General features: G+C 55.0%; 2 protein-coding genes across 3 annotated transcripts in view; one reads left to right on the forward strand and one right to left on the reverse strand.

Moving 5' to 3' along the window:
• Positions 1–506: 506 nt before the first annotated feature.
• On the reverse strand, positions 507–13480 carry LHFPL4 (LHFPL tetraspan subfamily member 4). Its single transcript, XM_054077018.1, has 4 exons — positions 12978–13480; positions 2814–3050; positions 2589–2605; positions 507–2371 (listed from the first exon to the last, which is right to left on the reverse strand). Exons 1-4 carry the CDS (start codon positions 13381–13383, stop codon positions 2363–2365), a joined length of 669 nt encoding a protein of 222 aa, XP_053932993.1. The 5' UTR covers positions 13384–13480; the 3' UTR covers positions 507–2362.
• Positions 13481–14841: 1361 nt separating this feature from the next.
• Positions 14842–22115, forward strand: part of MTMR14 (myotubularin related protein 14) — a 32766-nt gene continuing 25492 nt past the window's right edge. For both annotated transcript variants that reach the window (XM_054076749.1, XM_054076750.1), the window contains exons 1-5: positions 14842–15005; positions 15074–15213; positions 19987–20095; positions 21110–21185; positions 21909–21969. In XM_054076749.1, coding sequence (XP_053932724.1) covers positions 14883–15005; positions 15074–15213; positions 19987–20095; positions 21110–21185; positions 21909–21969 — 509 coding nt within the window. In that variant the 5' untranslated portion in view covers positions 14842–14882. The remainder of the gene's footprint in view (positions 15006–15073; positions 15214–19986; positions 20096–21109; positions 21186–21908; positions 21970–22115) is intronic.

The raw sequence follows: 22115 nt of genomic DNA on the forward strand, positions 1-22115 counted from the left end.
TGCTCACACAGCCAGGAAAGCGCTGCCCTCTCTTCTTTACCAGAGTGCGCCATGGACTAATGAGCCTTGGGAGTTCTTTTTTCATCCAGACACAGGAATCTGCTGAATTTCAGGAGGCTCCCAGCGGCCTGAGAGAGCCCGTGAGCTGACAAGCCTTCCATGGGAGCCCCAGGGAGGCCGTGGGTGGGCAGAAGGGGAGGGCTGAAATGCTCCTAGGGATGGATGGGACCCCCACCCCACCTCCTGTCTCGCCCCAGGGTGGGACAGGCCATTTCCCTGGGGACTCAGCCTGTGCCCCCCTGTGCTGGTGGAAGCTCAGCGCCCCGGGACGCAGGGCAGGCTCCCCACTCTCCCTTCCCACTCTCCCCACCCTGCATGGCCATGTGCGGGCTGGTGCCCATGCAGAGTCCTTCACCCTCCTTGCAACACCCCTCATCTTCATCATCAGTGCTCAGAGGAGCCCGTCCCAGTCCCCCCACACCACAGGGCTCCGAAATCATCTGGTTTGAATTATATTTTTCAATAAGGTTTTGTGAAACACTGTATCAAACTTTGTACTAAAATACAGATATATTACAGCTACTGTATTCCTTTCTCCACTGATTTTTTCTTCGTTTTTTTTTTTCAATTCAGCCGGCAACAGCACTCCCAAGGTGGCAAGCCCCGGGTGCTGCCAGGGCTGGGCGCCGGGAGCTCCTGCCAGCCCTGCTCCAGGGACGCGGGCGCTGCCAGAGGGATTGAGGCACCGCCAGGCTTGTGGCTGGCAGAGGCCGTTGGCAGAAGAACCCCAGCACCCACCGCCGTCCCAGGTGACTTTGGCTCCCAGCCGGTGTTCTGGCACAGCTCCATCCCTCACCACCGCCCCACGGGGTCTCAGGGCATGACTTACCGGCTCCCGCTAGCCCCGGGCACCCCGGCTCGCCAGGCTGGGTGGTGGTTCCCGCAGAGCCCTTCATTGCCGTCTCCTAGCGGCTTCCCATGCCGTGCCCCGATGCCTGCGGGTGGGCAGCAGCTCCTCTACCCTGGGCTGCCCATCCTGGGTCCTGCTCTGCTCCCTGTGCTCAGCTCGGCCTCATCCAGCGCCCGGGTCCAGCCCTGCCAGGATCCCCGTGAGCCCCCATCCCATCGTTCCGCTGGGGGCCCTGCAAACAGCCCCCGGCTACTCGCACTGAGACGTGGCCAGTGCTGAGGACTTTATTGCATTGCGAGGGCTGTGGCGACCTGAGCGCCCCACAGCCAGGCCCGAGGAAGCCCACACGTGCCGGTCTGGCCAGCAGAGCCGCAGCCGGGCCACGCCGCCCGTGCCAGGGAGGGCGCTGAGGGTTTCAGTGCCGGGCACCGTATATGCACTATTGAGGCTGGGTCGTGCTCGGAGGCTGCCGGGCTGAGCTGCCGCCCTCCCCGCGGGCCGTCGCCGTGCGCCAGCGAGGTGCAGCCAGGATACACGGCCAGGACGCCGGGAACAGCGGTGCCCCGGCCATGCTGCGTGGCAGAGAGCCTTGCCGTCACCAGTGGAGATAAAGCACCGTATGGGGATGGGGAGGGAAGGCGTTTGGCAACAGCCCACGGCCGGCTCAGGAAAGGGGCTGGCAGGGAGTCCTCCTGCGCCCACCCAGGGGGGTTTGCATGTTGGGCTGCTCCCACTTACCAGGGCTTACATTCAGCGGCGGCGCGAGTCGGGTGTCCCAGCGGCCGGTGGCAGTGAGGCCCCTGCGGACCCCACGCTGCGGGGGAGCGAGTGGCAGCCTGCGGCCCCAGCCACGTGCTGAGAAACACCACATCCTGGGACCGGGCTCGAGGGGTGAGGGGGCTCAAGTCACTTTACCCTGTTTAGAGAATATGAATTTACACTTAAAAGTAGAGGTTGGGCCCCATCCTGGCCGCCGGGTCCCCCGGCCGTGGAGACAGGATCTCGGAGCTGTACAAAATGGGTGTGGGGAGGGGGCCGCGGCCCAGAGCAGCCGGCGTGGGGCATCACTGGGTGCCTGTTCGGGTGGGAGGCAGCAGGTCAGGAGTCCTGGGGATGTAGAAATCTGTTAAAAACTCTGGTTTTTCCTCAAAAGGAAACCGCAGTTGGATGCTGTTCTCGAACGAAGAGGATTTGGGGCATCCTCCCCCAGCGGCAGCCTGCGGGCGGTGAGGAGTACGGAGCTGGTAGGGTGCGTGGGATGACGGTGCCGGCGTGGACATGGAGGTGGCTGTGGACGTGGCAGGCGGCCGGCACATCCCCGGAGCGGGCGGTGGGGCCCGGGGGGCGGCGCGGGACGCTGCGTGGCCGCTGGCAGCAGACGAAGGGCAGGATGGGGAGGGAGCGCCCAGGCTGCCAGCTGCGGGAAGAGGGTCCTGCTGCGAGCGCTCAGCGTTATATCCTCTGCGGGGAGAGCACAGCGCGTCGGGAGGTCTGGCTCCACCATCGTGCCATGCGCACGAGTGTCCCCATCCCTGCTACCCCTGCTGCTTCCCTTCCCCGCTGCCCCCCAACAGCCAGGGATCCCCCCTGTCCCACACGGGGCCACCCGGCACAGTCACCCCCCAGACACACAACACGGTCAGGGCTAGGGGACGGGGCAGGGACACTCAGGACTTACCGCAGTGCCAACAAAATCTGTGGAAACAGAAGAGAGGGAGTCAGGCAGCGCAGGGGCTTGGCAGCCCCCTCCCACCCTGCCTTGCTTTGCAGGTGGCAGCTAAGCCCACGGGATCCTTGCCTGGCTGCAGGCTACTGGAGGGGCCTCCTGGGCTACTCCCACCCAAGATCCCACCCCGAGAGCTGTGGCACGAGGCCCCAGGACTCCTGGCAGTGCGGTGCTCACCTTTGCTCTCTGTTTTGAGCTCCTCGTGCAGCAGGTCATTCTGCCGGTTGCCAAGGACAAAGGCGAGGAAGGAAAGAATGAGGGCATTGAGGATGCCAATGATGGCCAAGATGTAAGCCCAGCGCACGGAGCAGTCGCCCAGGGAGTACTTCCCTGTCTTCTCCCCGCACATGTCCCGTATGGTCTCTGCATCCCAGCCATCAGGAAAGATCATGCAGCCCAGAACCAGGCAGAGCGCTGCAGGAGTGGGAAGAGAAGGGAGAAGCATCAGAGGGGGCATGGAGCCCCCTGGTCGGCACACGAGGGCAGCCTGTGTCTGCCTGAGCCCCACGACAGCCAGGCAGCGTGGCAGGTGACAGCCACCACTGCTCCGGGACTGCATTTGCACGTGGCTGCCCCAAACCTGGCTCACACACAAACAGGGACATCAGGGGCTTGGTTTCTTTGACCACCAGCCACAGGATCAATGGTTCCCCACGGGCTTTCCTCATCACCACAGGCCTCCTGTGCGTGGGCAGGAGCCACCAGCGCGCTGCGGGGAGGGATGCTGCCTGCCAAGGGGGGTGTCATCCGCAGGAGCACCCACATCCCACCACCTCAGAGCCCTGCAGTACCACTCCCAGGGGCTCACTTGCTCAGCGTGCCTCCTGCCCGCGTGCTCTGTGCCAAGCAGGGAGCCTTCAGGAAGCACCAGGACGAATGGAAAGGGAAATACTGAGATGAAACCTGTGTCAAGGTAAGGAGGCAATGCATTTTCTAACTACAGTCAGTACAAAAGTTCCTCACTTCAGCTGGGAAAGCTAAAAATACTAATGAGGTTGTAGAGAAGCTGGGGTGTGATGTGAGTATTTCTGTCCCCGGTCAGGAAAGAACTGAGAGGCTTGTGCCCACAGGAGTGACAAAGTGCCTCCCTGTTCCTTGTCACTGCATGGACAGCAAACCCCCTGCCCGGCACAAATGGGACAACCAGTGGTCTGGCTGATGAGTTCTTGGGGTGCTGACGTGCGCTTTTAGCTGCTCTTGGTAGAGAAAGGAAGTCCCAGAAGGGTTGGGGAGTGAGCGCAGGGCTGGCACTGGGCATCGTGCTGAGACTTGGCACAGCACTTGCATCCTGATGAGCCGCGCCGACCGCTCCCCCCAGGAAAGGACAGGGATGCCGAGGCGAGTTGCCCTTGGCAGCACGCACCAGCACATAATACCACCCACCAGCTGCTGCCTGGCCCCTGCTGCCTCCCTCCACACCGCAAACCTGCTTGGTAAAAGCATCTTTGCAGGCAGGTGAGCTCTGCAAGCTGATTTATGAACACACAGAGCCCCGGTGGCACCCCAGCACTGTGTGGCTGCAGAGCGTGGTGCAAGTCTGAGGAGCTGGCAAGCCAGCATCCCCAGCACATCAAGCATCAGGGAAACCCAGGCAAGCACGGCTACATTTGGGGAAAGTCCCTGTCCTCTGGGACCAGACCAACCTGGAACAATCCCCTCTAGAAGGAAACATGTCATTAGCATTGTCACTGTGTGCTGCACAGTAAATGGTGAGCAGTAACCTGGCCTGCCTGCTAACCTGGCACCTTTGAGCTAGGTGCCACTTAATTCAGACGAGTGCCCGATTTAAAGGCAAAGAGGAGCAGGAGATCTGTGCTGGGGACTCTCCCGGGGAAAGCAGAGACGCCAAGAGGATTTTAGGATCCCACTGAGCTCCTGGTGCAGTGCAGCTGTGAAAAGCGCTAAGGTGCTTTGTGGTGATCCCCACATCGAGGCGGTGGTTTTGCCCCCACAGCGCTGGTCAGGCTGATGCGACCCTGCCTGGAAATGGGCACGGCTGTAATGGCTCTGCCGAAATCGGTGCGGAGGAGGAAAGAGCACAGTGAGGCCACAGGAAAGCACAGTGAGAAGGCAAGTGCTCCAGCTGCCTGGTGGCCAGCAGCCCCCACCCACAGCCCCTCTCAGCCCAGAAGAGAGCAGGGCAGCAGGAGAAGGTAAATCTAAGTGAGAAAAAGAAATTCAGATGTCAATTTTACCTGCACCAGCAGTGGCTTGGGCAGGCTCCCAGCTTTTGCGTCTGCCCCTCAGACAGTCCTTCGTTGGAGCAGAACAGTACTTAGATTCATAGAATAGTTTTGCTTGGAAGGGACCTTAAAGATCATCTAATTCCACCCCCCCTGCCATGGGCAGGGACACCTCACAATAGATCTGGTTGCTCAAAGCCCCATCCAACCTGGCCTTGATCACCTCCAGGGATGGGGCAGCCACAGCTTCCCTGGGCAACCTGGGCCAGTGCCTCACCACTCTCATTGTGAAGAAATTCCTCCTTATGTCCAGTCTAAATCTGTCCCTCTCCAATTCAAAGCCATTCCCCCCCCAGTCCTGTCACTACAAGCCTTTGTAAAAAGTCCCTCCCCAGCTTTTTTGTAGTCCCCTTCCAGTACTGGAAGGTCACTATAAGGTCTCCTCGGAGCTTTCTCTTCTCCAGGATGAACCACCCCAACCCTCTCAGCCTGTCAAGTTCCTGGGTCTTTCCCTGGACTCTGCAAACATCAGTATTTCTTGTGCATTTCAGAGCATTTATTTAGGCTCGGGGTGGATCCGTCTGCCTGAGTAAAGCAAGAGCTCACCAAGAGCTCGCTGCTCTGCAAACACCACAGCAGCACAGTTGAGGTCTTCCCAGGACATGAGCAGGTCCCAAACACGGCAGGACGGAGCAGTGACGCAGGAGGCAGTGGATTAACGTGCTGGAGGGCTGCAGCATTCATGGAGGACACGAGAGACATGTTTAAGGTGAAAGCAGAGAGCGGCTCAAAAAGGTACGGAAAAAACACACCGCACGTGAGCCATCAATCCAGCAGGTTGTCAGCACACAGCCACAGGGGACAGGCAGCGCTGGCCAATGCCAGGACAACCGGGGCTGGCTCTGGCCTGCGTCTGCCTGCTCTCTTTCTTCCTCTGCGCAAGATCTCACAGCCTCTGTCTGCCAGAGAGAATTAAACTACACGTTTACTACTAAGGCAAAGGAGCGCTCCTGAGCCACACGTGTACCCAAGCATCTTTGCCAGAGGGCAACGGCCTCTTCCCATGAGCCCCTCACTGCTGTGCCGCACCCCGGGAAGCAGCAGGGCACAGCGGAGCCCGGCCGCCAAGGGCAGGTCCTGTCCCAGCCAAGAGCAGCACCGCACTCTCCTCTTCCCATCTGTCCTACGTGTTCCCAGCAGCAAGTTGAGTCCTCTGCTCTGTCACAAGCAATTCCCTTCGCTGCGTGTCCCCAGGCTGCCCGATGTCCTGGGAACACCTTCCTGTGCCTGCAGTAAGGAGCAACATTGAAGTGCAGAGCAAGAACAAGGAGGTGATCCCCACGCAGTCAAAGGCCTCGGTGCTGCCCTTGCCAGTGTGCCCCGTGCGGCAGGTCTGCAGGGTGCGAGGACGGGGCTCTGCCCACCCATCCCTCTGCCCACAGCACCCTTCTGCCAGCACCTGCTTCCAAACGCACTGCGGTCCCTTGCAGACCTGCAGGAAAATGTTGGGTTTTGTTTAAAACAGCCTATTTCTACACCTTGCAACCACATAAAAAACACCAAGTGATGACTCCTACAGGAGCCATTATTAAAAAGGAAAAGATTAACCCGACTCTCATCCATTTCAGTCTGATTCTCCATCTTCTGATAGGGTGTGATGCCAGTCCCCACTGCTGGTGACACCGAGGACTGACGGCCACTTCGTCACCCCCGGCTGCCATCCCCAAGCCCTGGGCTCCAACTCCCTCTTCCAGTTTTCCCAGTTGGACAGACAGATTTGAGACTGGGCATTTAACTGATGAATTAATGGAAGAAGGATGAACTGGCTGTAGTTTGCAGGACTGCAAGTGGGTTCCTGCTGGGGCTGGGGCTCTGCCCCCAGGGAAACCAGCATTTCTTGGTTTGGTTTCGCTTGGTTTGGTTCATGGCTTTCCACTCCTTGGTGCTCCCTTGTCAGGTACCCTAGAAATGAAATGCGCTCCTGATATCCTCATTAAATTAATTGAAGGGAATTCAATGTTATGACTCAGGCTACAACATTGGAGCAAAGCAGAGAGAGATGATGAGGACGCTCCTCCTGGCAGGACAACACCTCCCGGTAGAAGGTGCATTTAGCTAATTTGGACCTCCTGAGTAACTCGTGTGTTTGTCAAGTACTAGGATTATCCCAGTATCACCCCAGTCCTGTGCAGTCCTATGCAGGATTCAAATCTGATTTTTTTAATCACTTTTGTCTGGTTTAGTCAACAGGTTTGAGTGAAGACTGGCTGCTCTTGCCTGCCTTTAGTGGAAGCGGTTAAGGACATGCCCTGCAGCTGAGAGAGGTGGCCTCCTCTGGAGCACCACACTGCCCAAGGACACACCAGGGAGTGAAAACTGGAACAAGTGAGGACATCGGGGGGAAAACTAGCAACTGCTGGGTCCCAAAGGGGCTTGTTAAACCTAGCTTGGGGACAGAGAGATGTTGAGCCCCACGGGCAGCAGCTTGCCCTGCCTCAGGTTCAGTGAGCTGGCTGCCCCTACCCTCATGCACATCACTCCCACCTTCACCATAGACACATTTCTCTGCCAAGAGTGTTCCAGCGACCACAGCCCCCTCATATCCACCTTGTACCAAAGGGAAAGAAGCTCTAGGTGACAAATCCTCCAATATGGCCACGGCCACTTGCTGCGCTGCTGATGACGTGGCACAAGTCCCCCACTGGGGATCCCTAATACAGTGCCCCTAGCCCTGCACAGCACCCCAAAGCCCTGGGGAGCAGGGACTGCTCGGTGCCTTTGGGGTCCACAGTGGCTGCTTCTCACTAGGAAACCTCCTGAGAGCTCAGCGCTGGAAGGAAAGGGAACAAACACAGCCCTCCCGCTTCCTAAAAACAGAAAGCCCTCAAAAATAAATGAAAACTTAAGGCAGCATGCTCAGGACAGCAAGCACCGGCCATTTACACAAGACAGGAGTTCCCCTTACGGCATTTTGCTTCCCAGGCTGTTTCTGAGCCAAAAAATCAGCGAGATTCAGAATAGAGTAACAAGTTTATATGAATCAGAACTGACAGTTACTTTATCTGGAACAACAGTTAAGGGATGTAAGCTCCAGGACACAAGCAGCTCCTGAACGCCCGGCTCAGCCTCTCCCTGCGGGTCCACAGGCACATTAACAGCTACCAGGGAGGGTTACGCTGCCTTCCAAAGCCCAGAGCTGCCTGCTGCAGAGCACAGGGCATGGGACAGATGCAAAGTCTGTGCTGTGTTGCTGCTCCTGTCCATGCAGCACAACAGGAATGGCAGGGGAAGGAGAGGAGGGATCTTCAGGAAAGCTTTTTGGGGGCCAGAGCTGGTAATTCAGCAAACACAAAGGTGTTGGTTCGGTTTTTTTTTTTGCAGTGATGCCTTATTTTTGCTGCAAGGCTGGCAGGTTCACCTGGAAGATCATACACTGGACCTGTTTCTCCCTTGCGTGTAGAAAGGGCTACTTTGTGCTCATTCCCAGCAGCTGTACCAGTTATGCTCCTGGCTGGTTTGGGGCTGGGATATCTGTCTCTGATTTTATCAATAAGAATTTCAATTAATTACTTTTATATCCATGAAAACAATCTTTTTGAAACCTCAAACTCTCTCTGAGAGGAGCTGGCTCTGCAGCAAGTCCCAGTCAGGAAGACAAGCCCACTGTGACATTGCTCAGCAGAATCACTGCATCACTCGACCTGGCAGTGGGAAAAGGGCTTCCTGACCACTCTTTTCCTTGGATATGCCAAAACGATGCCATGCAGCTGTGCTGTCCCAACTCAGATGGTGGCAAACGCAGCTCAGGTGCAGAAGATGAAGCCACTGACAAGCCTCTGCCTCTGCTGCCAGTTCACAAGACAGTGGGAGGGAAGCACTCATCCTAGAGGTGAGTGGAACACTGAAGGGGGCCTCTCAAAGGAGAAAAGATGGATATGTCACATTTTCCACAGGGCATGATGGCTGGACAGGGCAAAATTAACCCCAATGTGCCACTGGTAAAGACAAAGCCCAGCCCTGTGGCCAATGACATGGCCCTGAGTGGAAAAGCACCCCGTGCATCACGCCTGTGCCCGGCCTGAGGGAGCTGGAAGGTCTCACCACACCAACTGCTGGACCTGGAGCGCAGGAGAGTACCTTCGAACTCCATGCAAGACAGACTGTGTGCTCAGCCAGCTGCCTCTTTCGTAGACTGTAAGTACAAAACCAAAGCCCACACAAAACCAGAGCCCCTGACCTGTTTGGAGTGACCGTCCTCACAAGAAGCACATGGGTGCTGTGCCACTCGAGGTGGCCGAGGTCCCTTGCTCAAGCATTAGTGCCAGATACTGGGACAAGTCTCTTCAAAGCTTGGAGTTAACTCACAAGGTGACCATATCTTGCATTACAGCAGAGGATTAGGGAATCAGAGGAAATGCTCAGGCTCCTGGGAAGCCTTCTCAGTGTGTGGTGGTGGTGATGTATTCCTGTGCTCTGTCTCCAGCAGATGACTGCTACATGGCTGCTGGAGCAGAGGCAGCCACAAAATCAGCCCAGCTGCCTTCATCTCGCTCCTGCCCTCAACAGAGCACGGACAACAGGGATCACCCACACAGCCCATTTCTCTTCAAGTAAGCAACATCCCGTGGGACTTTCTGACAGAGCTCCTCTGCTGATTTTGAGGACTGGGATGGCATCAGGGTGCTGTCAGTCATCCAGTTGTTGACATGCTCATGTTAAAGACCCATTTCTGGTTTTGTAACAGAAGGATTTAGCAAAATCTCCAGTTTTGCGTTACTGGGATTTTGAAGAGGGCAGATGGCTATGCTTCTATTTGTGATAAAGCAGAGTCTTTCCTCTTAATTAGATCCAGTTTCCTCCTAGGGGGGCAGTGGCTTTTGAGCTGAGGCTTTCTGTGAAGCTCTAATTAAACCCTTCCTTGATTGCTGTCCACTAATTAGACATTGATGATTTAAACTTTTTTTTTCCTCAGAAAGAGATACTGAATTCCTGATCCCCCTCCTCCCCCACCTTCCTGCTCTTGATTTTTCTCCTCTGAAGAGTCTGTTTGTGCCCTCACTCAGCAGCCCTGTATTCTGCACCGGTCATCCCATAGGGACAGGGTTGACCCACATCTGTCCCATCTCTCTGCCTTTCACCTTGTTTACCTGGTTTCCACCAGTGAGACCATGAAAACTGTTGCTTCTGCCATAGCGGTGCAAGTCCTCCTCACCTAAGCCTTACAGAGGCAGGAGTAATGCCTTTCCCTTCTCCGTCCCTCTGCTCTTGCACAACCCTCTGACCTTTCAGGTAGGTGAATCTCTAAAGTTTGCCATCGAGCTGTGCCAGAGCCTGCACTGAGCCACATCCTTGCTCTGCCTGTGGGATTTGGCCAATGTTGTCCTCTCCATGGGTCACGGCAGCTCCTTCTTCATGCACAAGGTAAGACATCCACTTGTGGCAGCTTCTGACACACCCAGGGAAATCCAGCCCTGTCCAGGCTTCCCCAGAAGAGTCTCCCTCTTGCTGGGACACACAGCCCCACCACCTCTGAATCCTGACCCTCACTAGGGTGACACCAGCCTCTCCAGCAGGGCAGAAGCTCTCTCGTGCTGCATCATCTCAGGGCGGAGTGGATGGCCAGTCTCTGCAAATGCCACTTTGGACTTTCCCCAGCACAGAAAAGCCACAGAGCCACACTGCTTTGGGAGAGCTCTGAGCCAAGCCTGGGCTGGCTGGAGCCAGGAGAGCCGGTCCATGGCCCCAACAAGCCATGCACTCTGGTTCTCACAAGCACAGTTGTGAGCAACACAAGCGTAGCCGCGAGGTGGAAAGTTAAGCAGGGACAATTCCCAGGGCAGGGTGAGGGGCACCAAGAGGGGACAGCCACAGAGTGCTGCTCTGGCCGCCCCAGCCCTGAGCCAGCCAGGACAGGAGCCACCACTGAGGAAGCCCAGCGCTGCCTTTGATGCAGTGCTCTCCGCCCCGCAGCTCCCTGTGCAGCAGCAGCACTGGCCAGGCGCTGCAAGCCACTTGATTAAGCTGCTGACAATCGGTAGGATTTGGGCTCTGAGCTTGCCTTAAACCGGTAAATCTTCGGGGCAGGGAAAATTAAAGATGAAGGAATTTCCCGATAAGCCAAGGCAGCACCAGGTCTGGCTGTGGTCCTGATCTGGGTGAGGAGAGGTCAGACTTTCCAGCCCGAGCCATTTGCAAGGGAGAGAACCAGGTGAGCTGCAAGCCCCTAGCATGGGGGAGGCCCTTCTCCCAAGGCAGACTGGGGTCCTTTCATTAGGAATATGAGGGGCTCTAGGTTCTTCTGGTGGAAGCTCTGCACCTATTCACGCTTTCTGTGCAGTGGGGGTGAATGCAACATCTTTCCACATACGGTAAAACTGGAAAGGGAAGGAAGTGAAGGGTCCTGCTACCGGGGGAAGCTCAGCACCTCTTTTTTGGGGTCTTTCTTCTGAAAGAACAGAGCCTCTGTGAGGACAATTTGGAAGTCTGCACACAAGCGGATACTTGGGATCCTCACCACCAAAGGCATCAGGTCCCCTTTCAGGGGAAAGTTTGGGTTACTGCATAGTGTCCCTTTAAGGAGTCTATGAGAGTATTGAGTTTCATCTGCAGCGGAGTTTCTTTTGTGGAGGAAGCAAAGGAGAACCCATAAACAGGGCCTCTTTGAGGGGAATGGACTTTGGTAACTTCTGAGGAGAAATGCAGATAAATGCATGGTGTCTCTCTGTGGGAAGCACTGTATTTGGGGCCTCTTTATGCAGAGAGCTGGGGAAGGGCTGTCCTCACAGCCCTTTCATGATGCTGGAGGGAGAGAAGGGGCCTGGGCACAACATCTCGTTACAAGAGAGCTGAAGCTGCCTGTGGAAAGGTCCTCTCACAGGGCTGGGAGGTCCCTGCATGGGCTCCTGCCAGTGGTGAGGCACCTTCAGTAGCTGGGGACTAGCCTAAACACCACCCTAAAGTGGTGTTCCTTGCAGGCTGGTCAGGCACAGGGATGCCCTTGGAGCTGGGTAGACAGGGAAACTACTCTTTGATGTGGGATGCCCCGGGATGTCTGTGTCCCCAGTAGGCTGATGCCAGGTTCAAGGTGTCCTAGGGCATCCCTGGGGCTGCTCCCTGACTCTGTGGGCAGTTCTCTTTACAAGGTGTTCCAAAGGTGGTCCCTGACCGGGGTGCTCCAAGGCCAGTCCCTGGCTCAGGGTGTTCCGAGGCTGGTGCCTGTTCTGGGGTCCCCTGAGGTGGGTCCCTGATCCAGCTTTCCTGCCATGGCCCAGGCAGCTCTGTGCTTTCCTGGGGTCAGAAACCCCAGGTGCCAGTGCCCAGAGCTGGTGCCTGTTTCTGGTGCTAGTGCCTGGCCTGGGTGTCCCAGGAAATTCTGGGACCAGCTCCTGCTGGGATGTCCTATGGATCCATAGGGCTTGTACCCAGCTCACCTTCCTGGCTTGACCCGGGTGTTGCCTATGGCCAGGAGCCCTGATACCAGTGCTGGGGGAGCCCTTGTGCCCAGTACCATAAGCTGGAGCCCATTCCTGATATTCTGTCAGTGTCAGTGCCCTGCCTGGGCACCCCAGGAAGCCCTGGAGTGTCTTGGGGTCAGTTCTTGACTCGGACGCCCCATAGCCCTGCAGTGCCTGTGCCCAACCCAGCTTCCTTGAGCCACCCTGGTGTTCCCTATGGCCAATCTCTGCCTAGAGAGCCCTAGGTGCCAGTGCCCAGAGCTGGCACTTGTTCCTGGTGCTCTGTCACTCCTAGTGCCTGGCCTGGATGTCTCAGGAAGCCCTAGGGATGATTCCTGAAACCATGGCCCTGCAGTGCCTGGACCCAGACCAGTTTTCTTGAACAACCCTGTGGCCAGGCGCCCCTTGGGCACTCAGCCACCTGCATTCAGTGCTGCTGCCCCGGCAAACCCCTTGTTCCCTGCCCCAGGGTGCCAGTGGGCACCAGTGTGTGCTGGTGGGTATCAGAGGGTGCTGGTGGGTATCAGTGAGTACCAGTGGGTACCAGAGGGTTCTGATGGGTGCTGGCAGGTATCAGTGGGTACCGGTGGGTACCAGAGGGTGCTGATGGGTACTGGTGGGTACCAGTGGATACTAATAGGTACTAGTGGATGCTGATGGGTGCCTGCGGGTGTCAATGGGTACCGGTGGGTGCCGGTGGGTACCTGCCAGCAGTTGCATCCAGGCGCAGATCTTGTAGACGGTGGCGGTGTTGCAGAAGAAGAAGAGCGCGAAGCAGGTGATGCAGCCGAGCGTCAGCACCATGGACAGCAGCACGAAGAAGGCCGCCGCCTGGAAGGCGCCCGAGGGGATGGTGCTGAAGTCGGTGAAGGAGCCGCGGCACGAGAGCTCCCGGCCCGCCTGCCCGCTGCCCACGCAGTAGTGGAACAGCCCGAAGTACCCCGGCTTGGGCGTGTTGACGCTGTCGCCCACCCAGTAGGGCTGGATGAAGACCACCACGTTGATGATGGCGAAGCAGATGGTGAAGATGGCCCAGAGAACGCCGATGGCGCGCGAGTTCCGCACGTAGTTGTCATGGTACAGCTTGGAGGCTTCCTGCGAGGGCAGCATCCTGGCGGCCGGAGGAGGAGGAAAAGGGGGGCGGCGGGGCGGGGAGGGGGTAGGGAGGGGGGTACCCCGCGGCCTAGGCGCGCCCGCGGGCCGCCGGCCCCTGCGCCACCCGCGCCGCCATCTTGGCTGCCGCCTCTGCGCCCCGCGCGCGCCCCCGCCGCGCGGGCACGCGCCCCCCCTTCACCTCCTTCCCTCCCCCCCCCCTCCTCAATCCCCTCCCGCCGCTGCGGAGCCGAGCCGAGACCGCCCCGCGGGGACCGCCCCGCCTCGGCCCCGCCCGCCGGGCATCGGCTGGTTTCGGCTCCATCCGGACGCGCTCGGCTCCGTTCGGAACGCGCTTGGCAGCGTTCGGCCCCGTCTGGACGCGCTCGGCTCAGTTCGGCTCCGTCCGGAACGCTCTCGGCTCGGCAGGGTTTGCTGCCGGCGCTGTGGGTGCCCCGCAAACTCTGCCCCGGCAGCCTCCCGCTGGCCCCAAAACACCAGCGGAGACCGGGCCGTCTCGGGCGTTTTCTTCTCAAGGCGGTAAAGATGCCTCAGCTGCTGAGCTCCGCGCTCGGGAGCTGCTCCAGGGGCCTCATCACTGAATCATGGAATGGTTTGGGTTGGAAGGGACCTCAAAGCTTATCCAGTACCATCCCCTGCCACGGTCAGGGACACCTTCCACTGGATCAGGGGGCTCTGACACCCTCCAACCTAGCTTTGAACACCTACAAGTTCCATGGAGTTCTCAATCAGGGATAAGCAGATGAAAACCCCTCTGTATTCCCCTGTAAAAGCAAAGGAGCTGCCTGCCCTGCGCCTCTGCGATGTCAGGGCCGTGCCCGCCAGCCCCGGTGCGAGCGGGCTTGTCTGCACAGCAGAGTGGCACTAGCCCCACTCCCCCCGCATCGGGCCGCAGCGCGAAGCCTGTGCTACCGCCCCTCTTACCGGCTTCGTGTGTGCGGGCACCCCCGGGAGGGGCTGCATCAATTAACACCCCCTTGAGGATTCTTTCTAAAGACCAGGGCCCCGGGCACGCAGCGCCGCGGTCAGACTACTCTCTCCCCGGCTCTAAACGTGGTTTATTCACAGCCTCGGCATTCCCTGGCTCACTGCAGCTCCGGTACCGGGTAAAGCAGCCTGCCCTAAGGGCCGCTTCAGCCTGCGCGGGTCTAAACGTGGATTATGCACAGCCTCAGCGCCCCCCTTTCGCTGCAGCTCCGGTACTGGGGCGCGCAGCCCACCACCCCCTGCCCGCGCCCAGCCCTTGCGCCAGGCCTCGCTCCATGCCACCAGCCAGGTGATGCGAACGGTGCTGGGGACTCGGGGCCCCCGAGCGCTCGGTCGCCACCGGGCGCAGCGAGCTGACGAATGCGTCACCCTCTGATGACGTCACGGGGCAAGGTTAGAAGGGGCGCGGCGCTCGGGCGGAAGGGGCGGGGTTTGCGGGGCGGTGATTGGCCGAGAGGCCGGAAGGGGCGGGGCAGGGGCGCGCCAGGGGCCGGCGGAGCGGCGTGGGGATGGCGGCGGCCCGCGGCTGCCCCCCGGCGGGCTCCGGGGACCGCGCCCTGGCCGAGCTGCTGCTGGAGTTCTCCCGTGCTCAGTATCGAGCCAAGGACGGCGGCGGCACCGCCGCCGCTAAGGTGAGGGGGGACTGGGACCGGGAACCGGCGGCGTGACGGGAAGGGCGCTGACCGGTGTTTGTGCGCAGGTGGAGCGGATCGAGCGGCGGTGCCTGGAGCTCTTCGGCCGCGACTACCGGTACAGCGTGATCCCCAACGTGCATGGCGAGGTCTGCGCCCACTACCCCCGGCACATCGTTCTCCTGGAGCGCGACGCTGGCCGCGACCCGTAAGGCTCCCGGTGCCCCCCAGTCCCCGTCCCGCTGACAGCGGCGGAGGCGCGTTCGCCTTTTGCCCCGGGGGAAGCCCCGCCAGGCTGTTGTGCGGCTAATTATAGCGGGCGGTGTCAGCCGCCGGGCACGCCGCTGCCGGGGCCCCTCGCTGCCGGCCGGGGCTGCGCCTGCTCCCCGAGTCTCCCGGGGCGTGAGGGCTGCGAAGGAAGCGACCGCTCCCTGCCCGTTGTCAGCCAGTAAACCCAAGCACAGTGCTGGGACCTTAGGATCGCTGGGCTGCAGCTCCCCCGCAGGCTCGGAGAGCTCGCGGTGGTGATGCTCGCTCTGTCTGGGTGAGGTGCCCGGAGCCTTGCTGGAAAGCCTTGCTCAGAGGAATTTTAGTCTGGAAAGAGTCTCGGGTGATGGGGGGCCTGATAGGGGCTGGATGGGCAAGACAAGCTTGACAGAGTCTGCTCTCACTGTGGTTCGTGGGTCAATGGGTGCTGAGGTTTAGGAGTTAATGAGAAATGCTTGTGGTTTAGTGCAAGTCTAAGCAAACGCATTTCTGGACTTTGGCCCCGCAAGCTCAGAATTGTGTTTGTCTCACCTCTTAGCTGAGCATTGGCTGCTCCCTGCAGCTCTAGTGACAGCTTCTCAGTTTTTGTTGTCTCTTCCAACAAAACATAATGTAATTCTGCAGTCTAAACTGTGTCTCTGCCAAGAGGAATACATTCCAAAGGACTATGGTCTGAATTCCCCTTGCATCCAGCTGCTTTGCCTGAGGAAGGCAAGCTGTCGGCTGCTGTGCTGGCAGGTGGGCCAGGTGCTGTAGGAGGGGGTCTTTGGAAAACCACCCCAGCTGATTGCCAGGCAGGAGAGTTTCTGCTTAATGGTTAGAATAGATCAGAAAAGATTAAACCCCTTGCTGCAAAAAAGGGGGAATCTGAAGTCTGAAGCTGTAAATCTAGCTAGGAGCATCTTTAGGGAAGAGAAACCGAGTGCTTCTGCTTTTTCTGTTCTTGCAAGAGGAAAGGGTGCTTACTTTTTCTGACGAGTATTCAAAACAAGTATATGTGCACTCAGTGCCCTCTTTTTTTCTGAGACTTTTGCAATCCAGCAGTGACAATTAACTTTTTAAATAGTGGTTCTTTCCAAGTCTTGATTTGCTGTCCCTGAGAGTCACAGAAAGAGTGCTCTTCCTTGTCCCTCTTCTCCTAAATTCTGGGTGATGATCTCTAAAAGCTGCCAAGTGATTTGTAGACAAACCTAATTTTTAGTTTCATCATTGTACTCTGTGGAATAATTATGAAATAGAAGCTGTTGCACTTCTTGCGTTGCAGAACACAAGAACCTCTTCCTGTGAATGGGACACTCCCTCTAGGAGGAGTGGTTTTGGCTGCCTTTCATCTTTCTAATGTTCTTAATCAGCTGTTAAGATCTCCTTGAAGTGGGCAGGGTGCTTCACACCTCTGAGAATACCAAGGTTTGTGGGAAACGGTTCTCACTTCTGTTAACTCTGTGCTGCCCCATCGATTCTGCTGGTACAGCTGCTTCTGGGGAACCAGCAAAAATGGGTATTTTTAACACGGATAGGTTTTCTCATTCTGTTTGTTCTGTGGCTGAGCAGCTGGGGGAAGAAAGGAGGTTGCTTCATCAAACTTTGCTAACAGTTTTCTGAAATCTAGGCAGGTGCAGGAGGAAGTGTGAGGAATTTGTTGTGTATCTTTGGCTATCAGCCAAGGTAGCTGTATGCCGCTTGGTCGCGTACTGCTTGCCAGGAGCCACAGAAAGTAGTAGAGCACCTCTGACAGCCAAGAGCACCTTCCCTGCACTCGGAGGACTCTGACATCCCCCTAGAAGGAATGGGCAGATGCTGCAGGGATGGAAACAGGTTCTTTATGGCGACCCAGAGTTGCCAAAACGTTTGCTTGGTCTTATAGAAAGTGTTTCCCTTGCATTTAAAAAGATTATTTTGAGTTTGGGGGCTAATTTGGTGGGGAGGGCTGAGGGGGTTAACACAGAGGTGAGGTTGCTCGGCAGTATCTTCTGGACAGCAAACTACTGAAGGTAAAAAAAAAACACACTAAAAATACCTGAAAGTCCAAAAAAGTAGTTAAGATACATGTCATTCCTTCCACTTCTTTCTTTGCCTTGTCTCAAGCACCCTTTATGGTGTTCTTTCACACTGCTTTTGGAAAGTACTCTGTTCTCTGAACCTTTTTCAGTAGGTTTTACTCCTGCCTGTGCTGTGTTTAATCACTTGTCCCTGTAAGAGCGCTACACCTTCTCACCAGAGCAGCCTTTCCCTCCCTAGACTAGTCTCAGTCCAACTTGCCATGTTTATCTCTAGCTCATGTTTATCTGTAGTGTTACTGACGACGGTTCTTAGGATGAGAAGATCCAAGAGCCTTGTTTGTAGCACAGCCATGATGGATAGCAGGGCAGGTTTCCAGTGCTTGTGCAGGCATCCCAGGGAACAGACAGAGGAGCTTGGGAGAGGGGCTCATCCTTCCATGTCACCAGTGGGACAGTGGGCTTTCCTGCTTGCCCTGTGACCTGAGTTCCTGCCAAGCTGTTTGGACTCATTCCCCAGTGCTGTGGTGCCTCTCTGGGGAAGCACAGTTAGTGTGCTGAGAGGTGAAACCTTGTCTCAGCCCCCCGGGGAGATGCTTCTCTTACAATTTCTAGTCTTCCAGGCATTAGATTTTTGCTGATTCCTATTTTCTGGACTTAAAAGCAGTGCCATGGAGCTATTCTGGTAACACTGCATTAAAGTTCTTGTTTCTTTCTGTATTTGCTTTTTCAAAGGAAACAAAGACAGCTGGAGCAGAGTGCAGGTTGTGTCTTTTAATTGTGTGCGTTCATTTAAAAATAACCTCATGACCAAATAATCTCTGTTTCAGGACAGTTTAGTGTAGGGAATTATCCACAAATTATCTCAGACGACTCACAGGCCATTCCTGCAGCGCGTGTTATTCACATGCTCTCCGAGGAGGGAAGCAGATTGTGGAGTGGAGCTCTTGGCTGTTTACAGTGACTGCAATGAGCGGAGTTTGAGTTGTGTTGATCAGGTGTGTGCATCTCTTGCCTGCGCGCAACCTCACCTACTCCCATGTAAAGTACATTGTTTTAGCATTTTCCTGCCTTTGCACTTAACATCCCTCATGTCCACAACATTTAAAGATTGGCTTGGATTCTTATTTTAATTTCGGTATGTGTCAAAGCCCTAATGAACTGGACAGCCAAAATAGATCTATATGTAGGGAAAGGTGAAAAATCTCAGCCTCTGCCATGAACTCTGAGAATGAATTTTTTTTAAAAAGGCAGTGTAGGATTTGAAGGTCTTGTTTGCTGTTTCCCTGCTTCCAGTGGCACCGCTTTAGATAATCTTTTCCATAAACAGATCAATTTTCATGTTAATAATAGATTAATTTTTTTAATCCCTCCCAGAACTGCAGCTGCAGGTAGGCTGCCCCACACTCTCACTGATTCTGAAGCTTAGCAACTTTCCTGTAACTTCCATCATAAAGGTATTAATTTGTTCTTGGGCCAGCATTGTCCTTTGCCTTTGTATTCTTCTCCCTCTCTGTTCTAAGTTCTCTCCTTCACCTGGATGGATGTATTGTTGCGTCCTGCCTTCATCTCCTCTGCTACTTAGTCCATGGTGGTTTCTCTTGCAGCATGGACTGTCCCCTGGCCATCCTGACCATCTTGCTGTGCCTGTTCAGGCGTGGATAGAATCAGACGCCTTATATCAGCTGAGATTTTGGGCTCTGCACAGCTAGTGCTTCTCCATCCCACTGGAGAGTTTCCCATTATCGTATTTTTCCCCTTTTTTCAGACTTGCCATGTTGATAACACACAGGCATCCAGAGATCAACCAGCTCATCTAGACTGCTCTACTGAGCTCCAGAGCTGGAAAGGGCTAACTGGAAATTCTTGTTAGTCATCTCTAAGTGCATGGCCACGCAGTTCTGTATTGCCAGACTTCGTATGGTTTCTATTATGTCACTCACTTTTCTAATTCCGTGTGGAAACTCTTGTTCTTCCCTGTGTTGGCTGTGCCTCCAAAGGTCTGTGTAGTTCAGAAGTAAGTTTGCATCAAACTGTAGACTGGCATTGGACAAATTACAGTGATGTTAACTTGTTTTCAAAATATCTCCAACTTAGAACATGTTTCTGGTTTAGCTTTAACCAGAAAACCAAACAAAATTGAGTTATGTAGGTGCAGCTGCCATTAATTGAGCAGCCCTGCTCAACCCACTGATTTACGGGCAGTTGTCTAATTACCGAGAAATACGCATGCTCAAGTGACCTGAACTAAGGCTCATTGAGCGTTCAGGCTTTGATCCTCGTATTTTATTTATTCTTGCTTGCTAAAATATCGCTCTGATAGTCAATCCACTCTGATGGCGGTGCTGAGATTTTTAATGGGAAGGTGGTGGGGAGGAGAGCAGAATGTGTATTTTTGTAGACACTGGCTTACTCTAGTAGTCCTTCATGTTAGTCTGTGTGTTACTCTCTAGCAGAGCTTTCTGTTGGTACTTGTATTGCCACATGCTCACTGTCAGGCGCTGTGCAGCTGATTTTTCAAAATAAAGAGGAAGAGACAGAAAAGCATCCTGTTGTGTAGCAGCAGAAGCAGTTCTTCAAGAAGTGTCTTCTCGCTAACTTCAGAGCTGGCTTCTGGGCAAAGGGGTGGGGATTACAGCCCAGGGTGTCTGCAGCAGCTTCACTGAAAGATGTATGAGAAGATGCTCTATGTACTGAACCGAATCTCTGTCCACTAGGTTTGAGAGCCCTGTGCAGGTTGGCAAACTGCAGGACCTTATCAACCGAAGTAAGATGGCAAGGTGTAGAGGACGATTTGTTTGCCCAGTCATTCTGTACAAGGGAAAGGTAAAAGCTTCTTGGGTTACCTCTCATAACTTAGAAAACTACCTGTCTACCGTCTGCAGCCACATCTTCAGTCGGTTGTCACCTTTCTGAATGCAATAATAATCTATTCTTACGTACAAGCAGGCAGCTGATAGTAGGAGATAGCCTTTGCTGTCTAGGCTGCCTAAATCATCTGCGGGGTCTTTGAGGTGTTTTACCCCTCAATGCCATGAGCGTTGCACCCAGGAGGTTATGTTTTCTCCATATGTGTGTCTCTTCAGAAGGACCAAAGTTATTTGGTCTTTGAGAGGGGAAAGACAGCTGTTGTCACTTTCTGTTCCTTCCTCTTCCCAGCAGTGAGCCTCCTCTTGAATAACTTTTCTCTCTAAAGTTCCCCTTGTCTCTTTCCCTGGGGAGGCAAAGCTGCATAAATGGGCCTATGAATGCGTAGGCTTTTCTGCAAGGAGATCTATAAGTAAGTAAAATTAGATTCATTTTTATGTGGATTACTTAAACTGTATTGCAGTGGTCTCATTTGGAGTTTCAGTAGCTTAATTCAGTTTTCTTAGTTCAATTTAGAAATGCTGAAGGAATAGCAAAATCATACCTGTGACAATTTTAATGGAGCTTGACTGAAGCCATCGTAGGCTGAACCTGCTGACTTTTTCTGCAGGTGCAAACTGCCTGGAGTCATACTGTGACTGTCCACAATTTTATCCATAGGAATGTGGAAATAAGGGTCAAGCAGGGTATTAACAGAACATGGACGTTGCTAACTTGCCAGGAATTGGCTGTATTAGTGAATTGGAGAACCGGAGAGGAAAATGTGTTTTAAAACCTAGCTACAGATAAAGGCACTTTGGACTTTGGTGTGTTTGGAGAACTCAATCTGGACCAGGGTTGCAGGGGCACAGCTGAGAGACAGTAGCTGTAGGCACTAGCCGTGGCTGTGTAGCATAACAGCGAACAGGACAGAGACCTGATAAGGGAAAGGCTGCTGGAGCATGTGAGGTTAATAACAATATCTTCCTCCAGCATATTTGCAGATCAGCAACGCTGGCTGGCTGGGGAGAGCTCTATGGGCGCACTGGCTACAACTATATCTTCTCAGGTGAGTCAGGAGCCATTTGTTGCTGTTTGTCTGGTAAAGCTGTCTGTGCTGGTACCGTGACCTACGCCCAAGAGCAAGCTCTTCCTGAGAGCTGCTGCAGAGCTCTAGCATGGATCTGCTTGTACCAGGCCCTGCACGACAGAGCAAAGTCTGAAATCTCGTGTCCATTTCCAAGGACCAGGACAGAGTGCCATAGCTCATAAGAAGCAGTTACAAAAGAGCTTAAGGCTGAAAAGTGAGTTACGGACACGGGAAGGCAAGTAGGGCAGGCTGAAAGGATTCAGGCTAGCAGTTCCCAAACGTCGGGGATGGCATTAATGGGAGAAAGAGGGTAAGAACTTGCTTGGCTAATCATTGTGAATCAAACCCTGCTAATGGTGGGATATACTGGACTCCAGGGAAAACTCTTTAGCAGAGTACTCGGTGTCTGTAGTGCAGGAGCTGAAGCTTGGCTTAACAAAGCTCTGTGTAGCACTATTGGGGTGTCCTTCTGGCTCCCAATAATGGGTTTGACCTGCCTAGGTACTTTGCAATGAGAAGGGAAGAGTGAGCTACATTAGAAAATGGGCTTTCCAGGAAAAGGAAGTGTGGGGAACTATTGAGAGGAGTCATGTGTGGAAAGAAGGTGCCAAGCCATGGCCTTTTTGGGCACGTGCATATTTTGTTCGATTGAGGACTGAGCTGGTTTACACAAGCTTCACTTCTGATATGCCTTCCTTGCAGGGGGTTCTGATGATGCTTGGGCAGATGCAGAAGACATTTCAGAGGAAGATTCTGCACTTAGGTTTGTATGCATCCCTGGGATAGGGAGGAGGGAATTTGGACCAAAGCTGACTGTCTTGGCCACTCAATTCTGCCCTTTCTTATGCTGGGCTTTGAGTACAGGCTTGACACCATCCAAGCTTAGAGTCTTACTCTCCTTGCTTTTGA

This window comes from Cuculus canorus, chromosome 11 (genome assembly GCF_017976375.1).
Source record: "Cuculus canorus isolate bCucCan1 chromosome 11, bCucCan1.pri, whole genome shotgun sequence".
NCBI lineage: Eukaryota > Metazoa > Chordata > Aves > Cuculiformes > Cuculidae > Cuculus > Cuculus canorus.